At 32.3% G+C, this 20,346-nt stretch overlaps 1 protein-coding gene across 8 annotated transcripts in view; it reads left to right on the plus strand.

Annotated features, from left to right (window-relative positions):
* LOC128158603 (uncharacterized) overlaps positions 1 to 20,346 on the plus strand; it is a 44,974-nt gene that overhangs the window by 18,822 nt on the left and 5,806 nt on the right. For 3 of the 8 annotated variants that reach the window (XM_052821527.1, XM_052821564.1, XM_052821537.1), the window contains 13 exons: positions 4,415 to 4,612; positions 4,929 to 5,062; positions 5,247 to 5,347; positions 5,618 to 5,644; positions 7,038 to 7,060; positions 12,180 to 12,260; positions 14,008 to 14,055; positions 14,171 to 14,244; positions 17,658 to 17,744; positions 18,085 to 18,249; positions 19,382 to 19,483; positions 19,679 to 19,921; positions 20,096 to 20,188. In XM_052821527.1, the coding sequence (XP_052677487.1) occupies positions 4,415 to 4,612; positions 4,929 to 5,062; positions 5,247 to 5,347; positions 5,618 to 5,644; positions 7,038 to 7,060; positions 12,180 to 12,260; positions 14,008 to 14,055; positions 14,171 to 14,244; positions 17,658 to 17,744; positions 18,085 to 18,249; positions 19,382 to 19,483; positions 19,679 to 19,921; positions 20,096 to 20,188 (1,376 nt within the window). Of the gene's footprint in view, positions 1 to 2,638; positions 2,797 to 2,855; positions 3,213 to 4,414; positions 4,613 to 4,928; positions 5,063 to 5,246; positions 5,348 to 5,617; positions 5,645 to 7,037; positions 7,061 to 12,179; positions 12,261 to 14,007; positions 14,056 to 14,170; positions 14,245 to 17,657; positions 17,745 to 18,084; positions 18,250 to 19,381; positions 19,484 to 19,678; positions 19,922 to 20,095; positions 20,189 to 20,346 lie in introns of those variants that run through there. The other 5 variants (XM_052821576.1, XM_052821570.1, XM_052821548.1 and 2 more) reach the window with 5 other exon arrangements.

Genomic DNA, 20,346 nt, shown 5'->3' on the forward strand with positions numbered 1-20,346 from the left:
TAAGGGGCATAACTCAGGCTGGAGAGCTGGGAATGTATGGTTGTGAATTTTGATGTACTCTGCATGTACTTCTGACGCAAAAGGTATGCAAAGTACCGGTATTAATGTTTCTATATATTAACCCCTTGCAGGACTTTAGAAAATTTAAGTTTTAATTACCAGGTATTAAAACACTTAAAAAAAAATTTCCTTTTCTTTTTTCCCTTTTTTTGTTGCCACTCTAAATCAAAGACTTGTATTTTATGATCAAAGTAGATGAAATATGTGTTTGATGCGTAAAAGTTGAACTTCTATGAATCAGTTCTATTCATTTGTATTCATTGCAGGGTGACACATTTATTCAATTCTTATTATGCCAGTATGTAGTAAACATTCTGGATTAAATTTTTACATTTACCGTAATTCATTTTGATACATTTCTTAAAAGATGCATGTATACAGTTTGAATGGTGTTGTGTCATATTATTTGCATGTCATAAGATTTTCCATAAAGTCTATTATATGCATTGAAGGACATGGTGTGTAAATTGAGCTCTAGATGACAATATGCACTTATTCAGAAGTACAAACCATGGACAAAAACAGTATTCATGTGCTTATAAAGAAAGCTCAATGCACTATATATAATGCTTCATGCAGATATAATTATATGTCTTATGCTGAAATGATTTGGAGAATGGCTATTATTGTTGACTTGCTCTACATTTCTGTTGAGTTGTCATTCTGGAAGATTTTGTAAAGAATTCCCTTGGCAGTAGGTCTCAGATTCTAACGAAGGTTTAGATCAATGTTTGCTCAACAACAAATGTCTGGTAGAAACCAAAGTAGACATGTTGTAAAAACCAAACCAATGTCTTTCTTTTCAGGTTTTACTCACAGTATTTATTTTATTTCGTAAAAAAAGTGTCCTAGATATGTCCATTTTCTGTCTGTTTTTAGAGTTAAAATGATGTTGTATTTGCTGAATCATGCAACAATGCCTTATGTCAAAAGATTAAGGCAAATTAGATTTCTAAACACAATACAAAATTCTGTTTGGTTTGATGTAAGCATTTGAAAGTGCATTTTAAGGTACAAGTGTTCTGAGATCTTTAGATGTGCATGTGACATGCATTTATGCATGTAACACCCCTGTACTTGTGATCTCCCGAGTGCACCTCAAATTGCATATCTTAGTTAAAGGATCAAACCAACGTCAGCAGTCTGATTTCGATATTTAATAAATGTCAATTGAATGTGTCTTTTCCTAAATGGTAGCTGTCATATAAGTGATTGAATCTTTAAGAATTTTAAATGCATTGATATATGGGTTAAATATGCAAAGGCTTACACTGATTCCTTTAATTTACCCTAGTACATAGACATTTTTTCAAAAACTTGACCATCTTTTCTCTATTGTATAATTATCGTAACTTCTATGTTGTATGTTTTCATCATAAGACAGCTGTTTCATAACAAATTCAATCAAACTCCTATGAAATTATTATAAAAAACACCTATTTTTGATAAACGATACTTTTTGTAAAGTATGTCAGGAAATGAATCTTGTATTATTTTTCAAGCTTAAGATGATAAAGAGATCAATCACAAATGTTACCATTGGTTACATCAAATGAACTATGAGTGTTCAGCAGTTGCCTTGCATTCAAACAGTTCTCCAAACAAATTCTGTTTTTAACATTTGATGTTTTGGTTATGTTGAGGATAATTCGACTTAATTGTGCATGAATACAATTAAAGTTACATGATGAAGAAGAAAAAGAATGATGCATGAGAGATTATTCTAATTAATATGCCCTTAAGTTTTTAACATTTTAGCTTTATAAAAAAAAAATAAGAAGATCAGTAAATTGGATTTTTAAAATGACAGAATAGAATAAAGAGTTTTTGTGCACTTTCAGATTAAGTGTTTGTCTGCTTAAAAAAGTCTTTTTCTTTTTGAACATTTAAAATCAATTGAATGTTGTTCAGTGCATTGAGTCTAAATATTTCACATGCAGGACTAAAACCATTGCACCAGCTATGTTTGATTGGATTGTTCAATTGGTTTTATGGAAATGTTTTCTCTCTCCACTAAGTAGTACCATCTCACCTGTGAGTAACGCGACAGCAATACTTCACGGGCGAGTAGTACAACACCTCGATTACCCAGCCTTCTATGCTTCTGTACAAATATACTTCAGGCTTTGTCATTTCCCTGAAAGGCTAATTCAATTAAACTATTAAGATGAATTAGCTTTCTTACAGAGGAAATAAAGAGCAAACCTATGTCTCTCGTTTAGTAATACTTGAGATTCAATGTCTATATGACAGTTCATGTGTGTTTGCTGTGGCTATGATATCGCAATTTCAGTCAAGAGTTTTAAAAGTATTCTCAAACATTTTAAGTGAAGTAATGGTTATTAGGTGTTAGCTATAAAAGAAAGCAATGCAAGCATTCATCTTGTTCAATAGCCATCAATACTCCCTATTCATTTGAACTGAGATGCATTCAGGCTTGTATATTCACAGAGTTCCTCTATTTATTTGTCATTTAGAACTTTCTATTGGTATTGAGGTGGAACATAGCAAGGGGAAACCTTTGTGAATTTCTTCACAGTTATGTAGTTCTTAAGAAATGAAATAGTTGATGCTTTTTATCCTCTTTTGTCTGTTAAAGAAAAACTTTATAATGTGTGCTAAATAAAGGTAATATAACCCTTCCGGAAAAACCTTCCCTTTCTAAAGAGTCTGCCATGGCGACCAAAGAGAAAGCTGTCAGAATGCTTCACAAACAAACAAGACTTTAACATAAACGTAAGTATAAAAAAAAGTAGATAAAAATTTTAAATCTCATCACAAATTTACATCAATAATTCCATTAGAACATCGCATAGGAAATAAATGGGCAGAGTCTTATTTTAATGAATATTTGGCATAACTTTCTATGGAGTTTATAAAAGTTTGGAAGGCATCAAAGTAAGGAGTTTATTTTTCCCCCACTATGGCCTCCTTTGAAAAATCACTGAAGCAAAACTCAGAGGACTAAAACGCATTTTCTGACTTCATAAAAGTTGTTTGCTCACTCCTAGCTGGAGGTGTTAGTTACCATTTGGGATTTGTGAGTCTCTACTCGGCTTCTCAACATGCCGCTTGTGGCATGGACAACTGGTTGTTAGATGCTGGAAACGATGTAATAAGAGATTACATTCAACATGGTCACGTTGACCAAGGTAAGCTGATGACAATTTTTTCACCAAGGGTTTCCATGGAAACGTGAGTTAAAATGTGTGGTATAGTGTTAATTGAAGTTCAAATTTTAACCTCAAGGGATGCAAGATAAAAAAAAATGGTGAAGAATTAGTTTCTTGGGGAAATTAAAGAAAAAATATATATATTAGCTAAAAAGTAATAAATTATCTTAAAAGTAGTTGATAGATTTTTATTTGGAAAAAAACTGAGTGTTATTACCTGTAAATAATATTTTTAAACAAATTTGCTCAAGTATGTAGACATTTATTTTGAAATTTTGTTCTTTAAAAAACACCAAAATTTGAAAAAGAAATTGATGCTGCAGTTCTGACAAGATTATCAAGGTTTTGTATTCCACTATGTTTGATGAGATTAATGTTAGTTTTGTACACGTATTTATTTTCAATAAATGAATATACAGAAAATAATTATCATTTTACTGAATTCTCTTGTCTGGGTAAATACTGCCGTAGGGATTAAAACTAATATCAACTTTTTGTGCTAATCCTGATAGCTGGCAGTAACAGTTATTAATCTTTTTCAATTTATGTGAATCCATAACTGAGTCCTACCTATTTTGAACAGAGCAATTTGAGTAAGTCATTTTGTTCCCCTGTACTTTTGGTCTGCCTCCCTCAATTATTCCAAAAATACCAGGTCAACTCTATGTAAAGGGCTTCCATCGACTGTGTACTATTGGCTGTCTTGATATGGTGTCTGTGTGTGTTCACCAAATTTAATATGTGAATTTTTAAGGCATCAACCATAGAAGTTTAACATTCATTCAGCGAGTAGTCTGTTATTCCAGCTTGGTATAGGAAGAAATATCATTCTTTGTTGTAATATTCTATGAGGTGCTCATGTACTGTTAAAAGTGTATAAAATATTTTTCTAAAACATCATTTGTGCAGAATTTAATCGTGTAGCATGGCTAGATTTTGCACAATTGATATTTAAATGCAAAACATATAACATTTTCTTTGTGTGTTAACCAAATGTACATCTACTGAATGAAAAGATAAGAACATGTCCACTCAGGTCTCTATTAAACATTTGCTGTTGCTGTTCCAGTGTTAAGTTATTCAGTTGTCTCCCATACTACAATGTTTCTGTAAGCTATTTGACAACTGGTAAATCTCATGCACTGCTTTGAGTAAATTTAGGAATTTCTTGTCTTTTCCAGATATGTCCCAAGTGAAACATATAATTGAACACAGAGTTGCTACCCCAAAACAGTATCACCTACCCCCCATACAGAACCCTCCTCAGGCGCCGGTTTCCTACCCCCAGTCCTACCCCCAGCACATTATACAGCAAGTCCCACAGCCTGTCGTACAGAACCTGGTGCCAGATCAGAGACAAGGCATGTTTAACAAAGGAGGTAAGTGTTGCCTACATCCCTATACAAGCCAAGTCCTCATTGGTTGTACTAGTGTCTTCTACATCCCTTTACAAGCTATGTCCTGATTGGTTGTACATGTACTGATAACCATGACAGTAAATGAGCCAACGTCAACTAACTTTCTATAAATTTAAGTCTTCAACTTTTTTGTAATCATTGTCAATCAGCACACAGTTTCCAAGTTTTAGGTAAAAACTTTTGAAATGGGATAAAGTATGTTTAAAAATGCTAAACAAGTAGGAATGGTAGGGGTTAAAAATTGGATTAATTTCTGATCATTTAATTTCTCTCATAGATTGGATGGAGATGATGATGATGCAGAACCACCAGATGCATCAGTTGGTGGTTCAACAGATGATGTTACACAGTCTTCCAGGGGGCAGAATGACTCAGGCCCCTGTAACATACATGTCTGAACCTACAGTTGTGGTGAGTCAACTCTCTCTGTCTCTGTCTCTCTGTCTCTCTCTCTCCTTACTTTAACTGATAAATGGATTCTAGACTTATACTAGACCTATTTGTGCTTTAATTAGTGACCCTGTTTTAGCTTGATTCTTCGCAATGTTTTACTTGTTACTGATTTTGTTCTGACCAATACCGTTGACTGTTACAGAGATCACCGGTGCCTCCAGCTGTCCATCATCATCACTACCAGATGTCCCCGCCCCCTCAACCCGCTGTCCATCACTACTCTGCATTACCTCCCCTTGAACCGTAAGTTCTGATGAAAAGTCACACCAATACAATGAAATTTTTACAACTACACATGAACAATTTGAATTATTAATTTAAAAAGTAAATAAAGAAAGGAACACTATATTAACCCAGTTACAAGAAGCTTACTTTAATTTCTCTGTAAAAAAAATGCTTAATATTGAAAATTACTTAATAATACATATTTATTTTTATTGGTTTAACATTTTGTCCAATTTTCAATTACAATGTTGAATGATTGAGTCAAATAAGATATTTTTGTCCAATCAGAAATGGCCAATCTCTCCCACAGCCAGGGTATGTAATTATCTTGTGGACAGAAGTACATGTGAACTATTGGGTTTCTATCTGTTTTCTGAATTTTCTGACAGCTGTTTATTTCTTTAATTCCTTGCACTATATAAAATGTATCCAATTACCCTACAGGTGAAAGGTGGTAACTCCATGCATTTCTTTTCTTACACCAAATATTTCTTATTTATATAAGTACTGAAAAAAAATTGTTAAAAAAATCTGTTCATTGTCAATAAATGTACTGTACAGTGAAACTTGTATGACAAAGAATCTCCATTGAGATAACAATTACGTTTTTCAGAAGTTTTAAGAGTAAGGGGAGTGAATCTGACTTCCTACATCTTTGTAAGTGTGTTTGCTGTAATTGTGCTATACTGTGAGAATTTTTTCAAGATAATTTTTTTTCAACTTTCAAAAAAGAAGTTTTGGATATCCGGTTACTTTATTAAAGGAAAACTATGTAAACAAACACCTGCATGCTATGTTGTATATATAGTTACCTAACAATCCAATTGTAAATGTTAACCATAAACAAATCACTTCCAAAAAGACAAAGTGTATCACTATATAAATAGTGCCTGTTTGGGAGGGTAACAGTTGAAATTGACACCCCTCGAAAACCATTGTCAACCGACGCGAAGCGGAGGTTGACAATGGTTTTCGAGGGGTGTCAATTTCAACTGTTATCCTCCCAAACAGGCACTATTTATTTTGTTATACTGAATGTCTTTTTTAAAAATTTTAAAATTTTTTTTACTGCTTTTATATAGGAATAGCGTGAATTCTACAGCGAACCGTACGCGAATAATTTTCGCGCATGTAACATTTTTTAATGTTACCCGTTGCCAAGTGCGTTGCTAACGCTGAGGGTAATAGTAAATATTATTAACTGCGTCTTAACCAACCAGATTTCAGTATTTAACATGAAAGTATAACAAAAGCATTTACAATACCAAACTTTCATTTCCCCTGCAAACACTCCCACCCTAATGTCTTGCTACAGCATGCTGATCAATCTTTTCTTAAAAATCTTTGTTGTTGGTGACACTGTGTTTTCTGGGAAAATTAATTTACATGAGAAATCAAACATGGAACTTACACTAATGAAAATGGTAAAGGAAGGTATATTAATAGAATCAGTGTTTAAAGAGTATTTTATTTAAATCTTATTTAAACCAAAATATTAATTCAGTATATGAGAATATGTCATAGACTTGATTGGGTCTTGCGAGACTGATTGCAAAGGACTGTGGGATTGGAAGCCAAACCAACCTTCAGGGTTTCAAAATCGAAACAAATATTTATTTTTTTTGTAAATGATGTGCACATTATGATCATTAGGTTGCGTCTTAATTATCTTGTATCTCATGAGTTGATACTGTTTTTTTCTTTCCAGGAGAATAGTCTCACCAGTGAGGGGTGAGTTACAAGGCTATCAGCCTATTTACTACCAATGATTTCAACAAAACACCTTGGTAGAGTATTACTTAACTTCTCTTATGTTCTATGTTTCTAAGCCCCTCCCCCCACACCCCTACTCCACCCCTCCCTATGTGTTTGATGAATTAGTTATGATAAGCTGGTGGGTTGTTGTGCATGGAAGCTAGCCTGCATGCATGGCGCCTCAGATGACTATTTTTGATTTGAAGCATTTCTGAGATGCATCAGATCTCGGTGCAGTTATCTAATTTGGGCATAGCTGCCAAACTGCTTTGCCCTTTCAAATTTACAAAAATTGCGTTCTTGCATTAAAATGGAAATGGAAATAGACGTATATAGCTACATGTATTCCTTGAAGTTTGGGAATGCTGTAGTCATCAGATGCATGCAAATCTGTTGATAACTTGTGCATGCAATGCAAAGAAAAAGACAGAAAGTAAATTTTAGGCAATGTTTTGCATATTAAGAAAGTAATTAAGACTCCTAAACACTATAGGCACTATGGGAGGATTGAATCCTGAATAAAATACTATATCAGGGTGTAGATCTGTGTGTTTTATATTAACATTGTCTTTCTTTGCCTTGCTAACCACTAACATTGCACTGGGCGGCCACTTCACACCAACTCAGAATATGATGCACTAACCTAGAGTCAGTAAGTACTGCATTTACTAACGGTAGTTGATCAGTAACAAGATTGTAGTCAGTAGAACTAGTATAGTAGATTGTATCAGTCTTATTACTATCAGTGAAGATATACATACTGTAACAGGGGGTGTACAATGTAAATGATCATCATGCCCTGTCAAGACGATGTGTACAGTGTAAAAGACCACCTGGCCCCACATGGTACAACAATTTTGTCTTAAATCATGTTAAAATACAAATACATGTACATGATAGCTTGAGATGAATAGATAATTTACTGCATGCCAAAATATTGAAATTTCAAATAAAACCTAATGAAACAGTGTATACTATAAGGAACAAAGCTGCTCAAGATAGTCTATTGGCTATGATAAAAGTCAGTACACTACTACATTGTACATGTACTACCTTGGCTTCTACAATTCAAATTGTGCACTGAGGAGAGAATTTGTTTTTTTTAAATCAGATTTTGATAATATTTGGTGCTTGAAGAAATTCTATAGAAAAGTATTTAAATAAGTTAAGGGGAAACAAAACAAAATCAGCAATGTAATTGAAGTGTTTGATTTGTGATTAAAAAGTAAATGCTGATGATAAAGACATTTTTAAAAAAAAAACTAAAAAAATAATTTGAGAGCAAAAAAAAGAGCATTTTTGTAATCATTTGACTTATTTCTTATGAAAAGAAATATTTGATTTAGATCTGTGTAGACTCTGTCATAATTGGTAAAAAAAAAATTGAAAATTTATATAGACTACTGTAAATGTGTTATATTTATGATGTATGATATTTGGTGTTAATTGATATTTAAAGGAGTTGGTCTAGATTTCATTTCATGCAGCTGCAGATGTACCTATTTATAAAAATGTATACATGAATGACATTAAGCTATATCAACAGTAAAACATGCTTTTAACAAAGTGTCAGGGATGGGTGATTTTGCTTCGTTATAAATGTAATTTGCTATATCCTTTAGCTTTAAAATACCTTTAAAAACTATAGGGAATGAAAATTACTTCACTATAAGTGTCAATTCATTTTAAAGTCTGGTCACTATAAGGGTGTTTTACTGTACTTGATTTTGGGAAACTGCTATCTATCAAAATGCAAAGTAGAGAATACATCCAAATATAATAGGTTTTCAGTATTTCATCCTTTGACATATATATACACTAGCACAGAAAGGACATTGTGTGGTGTATTCAGTAGATTTATCAAAGGAATTAAATTAATTATCATCAATTTTATACAGAGTTAAAGTGCCCATCTTTTTTGCCCAACGGTTTCACTCTGAATTCCAGTGTTGTACATAGTTGCTGTGTAAAATAGTTCTCTTTAAATACACCACATATATCTTAAGAGAAAATTTAAAAACGCTGATGTATTTCTATTAAATTGAAATTATACTACAATTTGGAAAAAAAAAATTACTTCACAATGTCAGAAATTTCCAGTGGTACCTATGTATTTGACTATTTGTATTGGAAGTGTTTGGCAAGATCTGAACACATCATATAATTCCATTTGAGTTGGCTTATGATAACAAGTACAAAGAAAAGCACTAGCTCGGCTGTCAGATTCAAGAAATCCTATTTTATAATGCAAAACAAAATGGCCCCTTTGATGTTCTGAGTGTTCAAGTAGGGGGTATGAATTTACAAGTGTCAACTTCTATTTCTTGCCACCCAGTGGAAATTTTAACCCACTGGTTGGGAAGGCAAGTAATTCAGTTACTTCTAAAAATCTCAAGAATAAATGACCTTGAGAAGTTACCCCACACAATGTCCTTGACACACTGACACACTTATCATTTTGCTTTATTTTATGACTGTATCCATGCACATGATAATAAACGTTACCACCTCTGATCTGTGTTTTCTTGTTTTTTCAGCCACTACCACTCTTCCCGGCTACTATTATTACAATGATGATGGGTCCAATTATTATGTGTACCACTGAGAATGGTGAACTTTGAACTTTGACCTGGTGAGACTTGAACTGTAAAGGGTGAAACATTATCCTGTCATGTGATATCTGTGATACGAGGGTGGCAACTTTGATGTTTGGATTCTATAAATAGGAAAAAATGAAATTATTTGGGACATTGTAATCTATAAAACTGAGGGGACACATTACAAATCTTAATTATTAATCACTTTGACCTTCATTAGTGCGATTTTAATTTTCAATCTTAGCTTGCCAGTGACATTTTAGATATGTCAAAACACCATAGTATAGAGTATGGCATAATATTAAAGATATATTATTTATTTTGTATAAATTTTTATAATTCATTAAGCCTCAGATTGTGAAGCATATTTACCTATGGGTAGGACAAAACTGAAATGTTTGAGTATCAGGATCATGAATACCTGAACGATGTTTAGACTACTGTCTGTGATATTAAAGGAATTGGGAGCACCTTTTTCTCTTGTTGTTATGAATAGAATGTATAGCTATATATTCATGAATAAAATTATTATTGTCATCAAAACTACTTTTGTTTTCTTGTCTTTGATGTGATGTTGGGGATTTATCCTCCAATGACCTTGATTTTTTGTCCTTTCTGTGGTGGTTCTTCCTCTCCCTCTGTCCTTTTGTGTGTTGCACCCTTAGAGTTTTGTTTACTGTGGTTAAAGTTACAAAGTAAAACATTCTCAGTGGCTTCTAGAATTTGAGAAGCTTGGGAAGTGAGGGGGAGGGTAGAGCTTCCATTAACAAATGTAGCACTAACTCTCCAACATTCTCATGTAGCCTTCTGCAACTATACCTGTACCGCTAGCTCTCAGAATTAACATAGACTTGACAGGATAAGAATGCCTAAAAAGGTTTACATATTTCTCAATCTTAAATTTGTTTGAATTTTTAAATATAATTGATTGTGAAAATACTTTTAAATTTAAGTTTATCATTTATGAATGAAACTGAAAAGACTCAGATTAAGCTATAAGTATGTAGTAAATTACAAGTATAATAATTTATGAAAATGTCCCCCACCCACCCTACCCTACCCCAGAGATCACTTCAATTATTATGAGAGTTTGAAGTGTATGTTGACTGGTTTCTACCTTTGACTTGCTTCACATTGCCACCAGTAAAGTAAATCATAGATTTGGGACTAAATAAGAAGAATCATAATTTTTCACTTACCTTTTTACTTTAAGCAAAATTTACCCCTTTTTCTCTGGCCCTCCCCCTCCCAATCTTTAAAATTGTAAACCTTCTGTTTTATTTGCCACATATTAAAGTAACCAATGAAATTGTTCCAGTGTGATAAAATCATGAAATAAAGCAACTAAAAGGAATTTCTCTGTAATTTCTTTGACTTGGACATTCAGAAAATATACCCACATCCTTATATCCATTCAACAAATGTGTACTGGTTGGAGACCACATAAATATTTATTACACCAGAACATTAAATGTTGATGTTTACCTAGCAAAGAAGAGAATTTCTCTAATAAAACCAAGGTGTTTTGTTGAAAGTGTTTTTGTGTGTGAACATTTACTAATTTATTTGTGTTTATGAATGTTTTTATCTGTGTTCTACATTTTGTTGATGTGTAAATGTCCTCTTTACAATGCCTGTGTATTTTGTCTTCTGTTCATCTTTGAGTTTAAACTCCCAGAATATTTATATTCAATTAATTCATGAATGTTTGTCAACTTGGAATATAAAGTGCAAGCCAAGACAAGTCGTGTGTTGGTAGAACAGTTTAGGAGGGAAATTTCTCTAGAACTTTTCTGGCCCAAATTTTTTTTCAATTATCTAACAGATGAAAATCTTCCATATTTAAAAAAAGTAATGTCTATGGTAGATCTATGTTACAGTAAAAATTGATGAACTGATTGGCCTCTGCATATTTGTTTTACATGAGTAGGTATAAAGAAATTTTGATTCTTTCAAAAAATTGATTTCTTCTAAGCTTGGGCTTGATCAGATAGAGTTTGAGATTGATATTACCTAATAAGACAAAAAGTCAAGGAGGGTTTCCATATTAGATAACTAGTATTATCTTTACAGGAGCCTTGTAGATGATAAATTGACATTTTTATAAAACCACAGAGATACAATGTATAATGGTAAAGGAAATTTTCTTATCCTTTGATGCATTACATCTAGTCCTTCAAGATCATTTTAGAATAAAAAAAAATATTGTTGTAGGTGCTATCTACATGTTAAATTTCCTTATTTCTTACACCTTTGCCCCACCCGAAAACTGTTATGTACTCTATGATAAGTTATTATGAACTTCGTTATCTCGAAATAGATGGGAATGTTTAAAAACTTTGAGATATTCGAGATATTGAGGGTAAAATACTTTAAAAAGTAAGTGGTTGGGACTTGCAATTAACTTTGATATATCAATTGTGTTCGAGATATCAGTGTTCAAGATATCGAAGTTCAATTTTATATGATTGCAATAGGATAATGAAATTTTATTTCAGTTGAAGGACCACCTCGGGTTATTGAGCCTCGGGCCATAGCGGTTCCTGAGCGTCAGCCCACTTTGGTTTCTCCCCAGCCAGGTTTGTATTATTCCATTGATAAGAGATGGAATTACTGTAAATTCCTAGAAATAAATGCGAGGAATTAATATCCACGTAAAATTGCGGGAAGCAACCCTTGTGGATTTAGAAATCTTGCTTTTCAGACAGTTTTGAACTATAGGAAATTATAATCTAAAATGATGCTCTCGAATTTTCATTCCCGCGATTTGATACAAACCAGTGGAATTGCAGAATTAAGTACCAGGTACTCGCATAAAAGAAGGAATTTACAGTACTGTGGCGTATCATTAAAGTGGGGATTTATGGATTGTATTTTTTTTTAAATTAATGGATCGTTTGGTTGTACATGTAAAATCGTGGGTTTACTTGGATGGATAATGAATTAATAATTCATTTTGGATGTTGGTTTGTGGGTAAGGGGTATACCCATAAAATTCCCAAAAAATTGAGCCTCCATATAATATTTCTAAAAATTTTACAGTAATACATGTATAAGTAACCAATGTATCATTTATGTCCTTATTTAATTACAAAATACTTTATCATAAATATTTCTTCATTAAAAAAGGAGAACTACAAATGATTAGTGTAATATCTGACAATACCTTGGATAAAATGTATAGCATAACTTATTTATAACATGGAATGGAAGGGATCGATCGAGTGCGAGTCCAAAATCACTTGGTTTAGATATTTTATTTTCTGTATCTTGAATGCCAAAATATCTTGAATTCCTAACATTTAAGGTCTTACTATAAAAAAAACATTAATTGATACTGCAGGCATGATTTTATTTTCTAGTTTGCAAATACACATCACATGGTTGAAAACTAAATTTCATGTTGACAAATATTGTAAGATAAGGTATGCTTTTAAAGGATATCTTGTTGCTTGGCAATTTGCATTTCATATGTTTATTTTTGTAAACAAAAAAAAAGAGCAATTGAGCAGCAATCTCATTTCCTATTTGGAAGTGTTGATATGGTGCATTGATTTAACAGCTAATAATTGCTATATTAATCGGGGATTGAATATTGATCAATTTGTAAGCCAAGCTTTAATAGATGTTAGATCTTTTTTTTGAAATTTTTTATGAATACAGTTCTTTCATTAAATGTTAAAAGAGAAAGTTTAACACATAATGTTAAAGAAATTCTTTGAATTTACTGACTAATGCAATTTGCAAATCAGATTCAGGTAAGATTAGGCCATTTAGTGTAAATTCTTTTTTAACAGACTCAATTTCAATAAAATGATTAAAGCTTTAGGTAACTTTTTAACCAAGGTATTGCTATTTCATACAAAGAAACTTGATACAGCATTTGGTTGATAGCATGAACTTTATAAATGTCATGCATTGAAAAAATTATATGCCTTAGAAGGAAGTCAATTATTGGTAATTTGGATTTTTAGCTTTGGTTTGCATGAATATAACTCATCTTTGAATAAACGAGATATTCAAGTTACATCAATTTGTTGCTTGGTTGATTGAAATGGGATGTAAATACTGGTATATAATTGCTATTAAAATAATCTTGTTCATTATATATATTTATGATACAATGATTTATCTAAATATTTCTTGAATCAAAGTAAATCTAGCTTCTTCATCTGTATTGGTCTAAAGTATATGGTATCATTATGGTTTGGATTAAAAGTATTGATGTAATATGTAATTATAAGTCTCTGTCTCCATCTCTCTTTTAAAGCTAGTATTTTTCAAGAAAAAACCCTCACAAACTCTTCGTACTGTTTTGCCTTTTAGGAGCCAGACGATCGGTAAAGAAAACAAATATATCTTTCCCAGGCCCTAGTAAGTTCGACTTATATTCATTTATCTATATTAAGAGCAATTAATGTATAATTTATATATATTCAACACAATTTGAAGACTTTCTTGTAAAGTTTGTGTTTTCTCAATGTTTCAGGAGGCCTGAGAAAGTTTCGCCATGTTGCTTATGCTGCTTGGTTCATTTCTTCACTAAAAGCACTTAGAGAAAAGGTACCATCTACTAACAGACTAACCAACTAACAACTTAATGGTATACTTATAGCTTCCAGAAGAGGGTTAATGAGGGGTTTTCACTATGTTCAAGACGAACACAAACTTTGAAATAATTGACAATTTAAATGGATATTTTGACAATGAATTACTAAATTGAAAATCTTTCACAATGCCAGCAGTATTTGTTCATTATTCATACACATGTAATTCAATAGTGTATCTGGCATTTTCATGAAAATCAATTTCATGAAATGATGTCATGTAACCTACATATATCATAATTTATCATAAATTTATGACCCATATGTCATACGAAATAAAAAAAAACAATTTTGATTTATGTATAAAGTGATGTCATACTTAAGCTTCAAATTGACTGATATTATGTTTCACTTTGAGACAAGATTTTAAAATTTTATCACCATTCTTTAGAATGTCTTTTATATTCCAATTACAAAGAAGCAATAAGAAAACTTTGGGCAGGATTATATATTGAATACACATGGTTTAGTCAAAGAGTACATGTATATTGAAAGTGAAATGATATAGAATCAGAGTCAAAGGAGGAAACACTCCATTCAGGACTGAATTATTTAAAGTTTTCAGCAGTTATACTTAATGTATGCAATTCTTATCCTTTTAAAATGCCTGCCATGGTAAATAGTCTTTACAGAAAACTTTCCTTTGCTTGAAAACGTTTATTACCTTATTTCTCCCTTTATATCATATTTTAAGAAGAAAATAACTCATACCAAGTCTGCTTCATTTCAATACCAACTTAGTTAGATAACTTTAAAATTATCCATCTCCCTTTTCCTGTCTGAACTCTTGATTCAATAATTCATGAATTTTGGCATTTAAGCGGAACAAATTATATTATATGTATTATTTAGTCTTTGCTAGTCAGTATTTCAGATAAACCAAAGGTTTGTTTGCTGTGTATTGATTCAATATTAATTTATAATTAACATGTTTTAGTTACTAATTGATCCAATTAAACCTTTAATTCACTTAGAAACTTCCTTTATCTTCCTGACTAGTCAAATAAAACAGTTGTTAACATGAAATCACATGCCGACCCTGTCAAAGTAATACATGTTATGGAGAATTTCATATTTTTTTTTCATTAACCATTTTATTCATGAATGATTACTGTAATACATATAAATATAGGGTACTTTTCTATTTGTCCAAAGCCTTCCAGACCACTTAATCTTAATTCAGTCAAAATTTCTCAAAATTTACTATTTTAATGGATGTCCAGAGATATTATTACCATAATATAAGCTAAATTTTCAAATATAGTTTTTTTTGAATTGGTTATCAGAATCATTTGGTCAAAATTTAGGACATATTGTAATGACGTTCATTAAGTTTGGAATTGCATGATCAAAATCTAGATTTACTTGATTCCTATAGCTTAAGGTAGCTCGCGGGTTTACCTGCTTGTGAGAAAACCTACCTTGAAAATTTGTCCATGTGATCCATAGGTTTTATAGTTTTATTTCTAAAATTTATTTAAGATTCGTCTGCGCTGTAATAATGTTATCGTGTTTCAAATACAGTGTCATTAATAAATTCAAGCAACGCCATTTCAATGAAATATATAGTAAAATGCACATTTTAACGGAGAAACGCATTACAAAACTAAGCTCCAAACTTTTAAACGATTCAGACGAAATTAATCATACTCAACACAAAAACAGAGGGGATAATTATGAATCAATTCATAAAAAAATATCAGTATGTGTTCTCGGCCAATTTTTGGCAAAAAAACTTTAAAGATTTAAAAGATTTCTCAAAACCTTATTTTTTCATTACGACGTTAGCCTGACGTCATCATTTCCTTACTTCTTAGAACACCAAAATTGAAATGCATTTATTGACAAGACTAGCTGTTTAACCTATTTTAGAACATGTAAATGCTTATTAGACATTATTGTGAATGTTATCAAATGCAATTAATGTAAGGCTGTAAAGATACAGAAAATTGCTATTTTTGTTTTTATGAAACTCTGAGTCAATCAATGCAAAAATAAAATGCCAGGCAACTACTGACATTATAAGTAAGTAATCGAATAAAACAGTTATCTCAAGCCAAAAGAAATTTAAGAATTTAATTGGTAGTACAAATTACGGAAGTTATAATTGTAAAAAAAAAAGCGAAGTTAATGCATACATTCTATTTTAAAACATGACTTTAAATGGAAGAGTTCTAACGCACACTCATTCTTTATCTTTATAAAACAAAATGTGACAATGTATGTGACATCTTTAAATTTTCAGCACTTGATATTATAAATCTTTGTATAAACAGTCATAAACCGCATATAAGCTTTTTAAAATATTTTATTTTATACTTCTAAATATCTTAATAAAATTATGAGTTTACTATGACGGTCAACTCTTTACGTCGATTCCTATTGTGACGTCAGCAAACCCGCGAGGTACGTTAATTGTATGGAATTCATGGTAACTGACTGGAAATGTATAAACTATATTTGGAAAAAGGTAAGAAAGATGATGGAGGATGATCGAGGCTTGCTAAGAAGTCAAACCATAATAGATGAAGACAGTGTATGACCAGTTTTAATTTAAATACCAGTATACAATGTATAAAAATCAACAAAAAAATCATATTATTAGCTCAATATTAGACCAAATATAAAACTATTTTGCACAATAAATCACTTGGTCAATATAAGCAGACGGTGGTTGTGCAATAAATGCTGTCAAAATTTTAACTAAGTATATATTGAAAATTTAAATAAATGTATTTCTCTAAATTAACATCAACCAGTTATTTATTTCTGTGACATCATTGACGACACTGTATACAAACTATTTTACCATGTGGTAACCGCTATGTGCCTTGTGGGTTGGTTAATTATTGACCATGCTTCAAAATGGAAGCTTTTGATTGGTTGTTGGGAGCTACTCATTCCACTCCAAACTGACGATTATACTCCTCATACATGAATATTATGATTCTTATTGTATCACACAACATTAATAAGACTAATTTTTCTTTTACTGTAACTCTCCATAACCTTTCCATTAATTATGTAGAACTAACATCTAGAATTTCAACTAACTTGATTGCCATTGCACAGAACACCAACTTATGTTTTTTGGGTTTTTTTACAATCAATATTTTATTGTAGATATAAAAACATCTGAATTTAGTAAACATTTGCTATTGAAATAAATACATATTAATTTTGATGCTCATGCTTAGTAAATTTCAAATTTTATTACAGTTTAGCTGATATTTGAATTTTAGCTATACAGGTTTATATGATGTGTGATTGATAAACAAGTATTTGGATTTCAAAGATTCTTTTGTATTTTATGATTTTTAATGTTCCATATTTTACACCCTTAATAAATCAACCATGTTAACCTTGTAGAATGCGGGGAGTCGACCAAGTAGTGTATTTTTATTTGGAATTATTTTGAAAGAAATAGTTGCAGCTCTTCACAGAATATACCTCAATGTAAGTATTCGATCCACTATAGACAAACTTTCTAAATGAAAGTTGACCAGTAAATTGTATTTCAAATGAAGCATGCATGTATGTTTGAACTGGTTGAAATTGCTCAATGCACGTAAAAGAAGTTTAATGAATTTAGAGTCACAGAATTGCAATGCATCTTCGCTAGCCAAGGGTTTTGATCCAGTTTGCTCAGGGACCAAGAACCCTTGGCTAGCAAAGATGACTGCAATGATAAATTCAAGAAAATTTACTTAATTTATTTAATCAGACAGTTTGGATTGAATAGCAGAATGAACCATTTTACAATCATAATGATAATTTTCCATTGGGTTTTTTACAGCCTAGTGGAAACATCTACCCTGTTCTAGCTGATGCAATAAACCCCAAGGCCTATGACCTGTCTAACTTGGTCCGTGGGAGAGTGGGAGACAAGGAAGGACAGACCATGATACAGGAACTACAGTATATAGTGGAGAACCTGGTGTACCACATCACGGAGATAATGGTAGGTGGTGTCTAATAGTACAGCACAGAGATAGTGGTAGGTGGTGAATAGTACCACATTACAGAGATGATGGTTGGTGGTGAATAGTACAGCACAGAAATAATGGTAGGTGGTGAATAGTACTGCACAGAAATAGTGGTAGGTGGTGAATAGTACCACATCACAGAGATAATGGTAGGTGGTGAATAGTACCACATCACATAGATAATGGTAGGTGGTGAATAGTACCACATCACATAGATAATGGTAGGTGGTGATAATACCAAATCACACAAATAATGGTAGGTGGTGTTTAATAGAACAGCCCAGAGATAGTGGTATGTGGTGAATGATACCACATCACAGAGATAATGGTAGGTGGTGATGGTAGTTGGTGAATGGTACCAAATCACAGAGATTATGGTAGGTGGTGTCTAACAGTACAGCACAGAGATAATGGTAGGTGGTTAAAAAGCCATCAGATATAAATGGTAATCACAGAGTTAATGGTAGGTGGTTTGTAAAAGCCACATTTAAGCAATAATGGTAAGTGGTAAATAAGTCCCTCCACAGAGATAATGGTAGGTGCATGGTTTATAAAACAACAAAACAGAGAAAATGGTAGGTGGTTTATAAAACCAAACCAAAGAGATGATAGTGTGTGGAACCACATCACAGAGATAATGATTAGGGGTAAGTGATATGATATGATTAACCACTACCCACCGTCTTTGTGATGTGGTATCACACACCACTCAGCAAAATCACTGTGATGAGGTATTATACACCACTTATCATTATCATGTCTTCATTCATTTGAAGAAATCCCTACAAGACAACTTGTTTTGAGACTCAGCTGTTGAATTTTGACAATCCATCTCTCTAGTTCTTCCCTACCCATTGAGCATGTTTATTGATTTGGTCTCTTGAATTGCCATTAAACATCAGGATAAAGTGTTATTTGAAATTTAGCAAGATAGAAAGGATTCCTGTAGGGAACTCCCAGGTAAATTTGAAGTTATACATGTATATATATCTTATGATAGGTTACAAATTCATTGAGTTCACTCACGGTCAAGTCGTCTCATTTAAACCACTCATAATTTTGATTTAAACAGAAGTTAAAACCAACATGTAAATTCTTTATTTGCAGCCAAGCACTGGTGTACTGGGAACTCACAGAAAGTCTGCTGTGTTTGAACTCATCAGGAACGGAAAGAGATTTCCTGATGGTTACTTCTGGCAAGTAGAGCTGGTAAGTCTTTGAGATGCAGAAAGAAGAAATATACCTTTGTCAAGTAACAAAGGTAAAAAAGGAAAAATAGACATAATGAGTTGTTTTCTATTTTAAAATTTAAATAATTATGTTTGTCTCGATCTTCACTCTCTAATGATTTTGTTCTCTGTTTAAAACACTATTAATTATCATAAGCAATGGTCATATTCACAGGACAGACTACAATTCTCTGAGAATGGTAGAACCACTAACATTGGAGACCCAGAAGCTTTCATGCTGATTATTGGCATCTTCCTGTCAAGAAGTCTTATCACAACTCTCTTAATGAAGCCGGTTGACTATGGCTTGTCCAATCAGCAGCTGTCAGATGTTGCTGAGCGTAACCTTAAGGTCATTGCCACAACGATGCTGTACCTGGTGAGACGAGTGTCAGTCTCGCGTGGTCGTGCCTTGATGGTAAATATGGCCCTCAACAATGGTGCTCAGCTAATTGCTTAGTTGAGGTCATCTATTTTGCCTTATATGCATTACAAGATCCTACATGCAGTTTCAAATACGAAAAATTGTTAGAAATGGAGGTCCAATAGATGTCTGTGTTGCATCTTGTTTATTTTATTTTATTTTATTTAGAGTATGCCTGGTGAGATATCCAAGTACCTGTATACAGATGAAGAGATGAGACCATTATACAGTAGAATCGCTAAATCTTTCAACTATGCAGAGGTAAACATAACACTTTGGTATACATTGTGTCTTGACATAGAACATAATGCAGATGATCTAGATGTACATTATTTACACACATTTGTGACTGTGCCAGTGTCAAGCTTAACTTAGGATATACCAGTACACATTTTTATACCTTAGCAATTTGAAAAAAG

Source organism: Crassostrea angulata, chromosome 1 (assembly GCF_025612915.1).
Source record: "Crassostrea angulata isolate pt1a10 chromosome 1, ASM2561291v2, whole genome shotgun sequence".
NCBI classification, from domain to species: domain Eukaryota; kingdom Metazoa; phylum Mollusca; class Bivalvia; order Ostreida; family Ostreidae; genus Magallana; species Magallana angulata.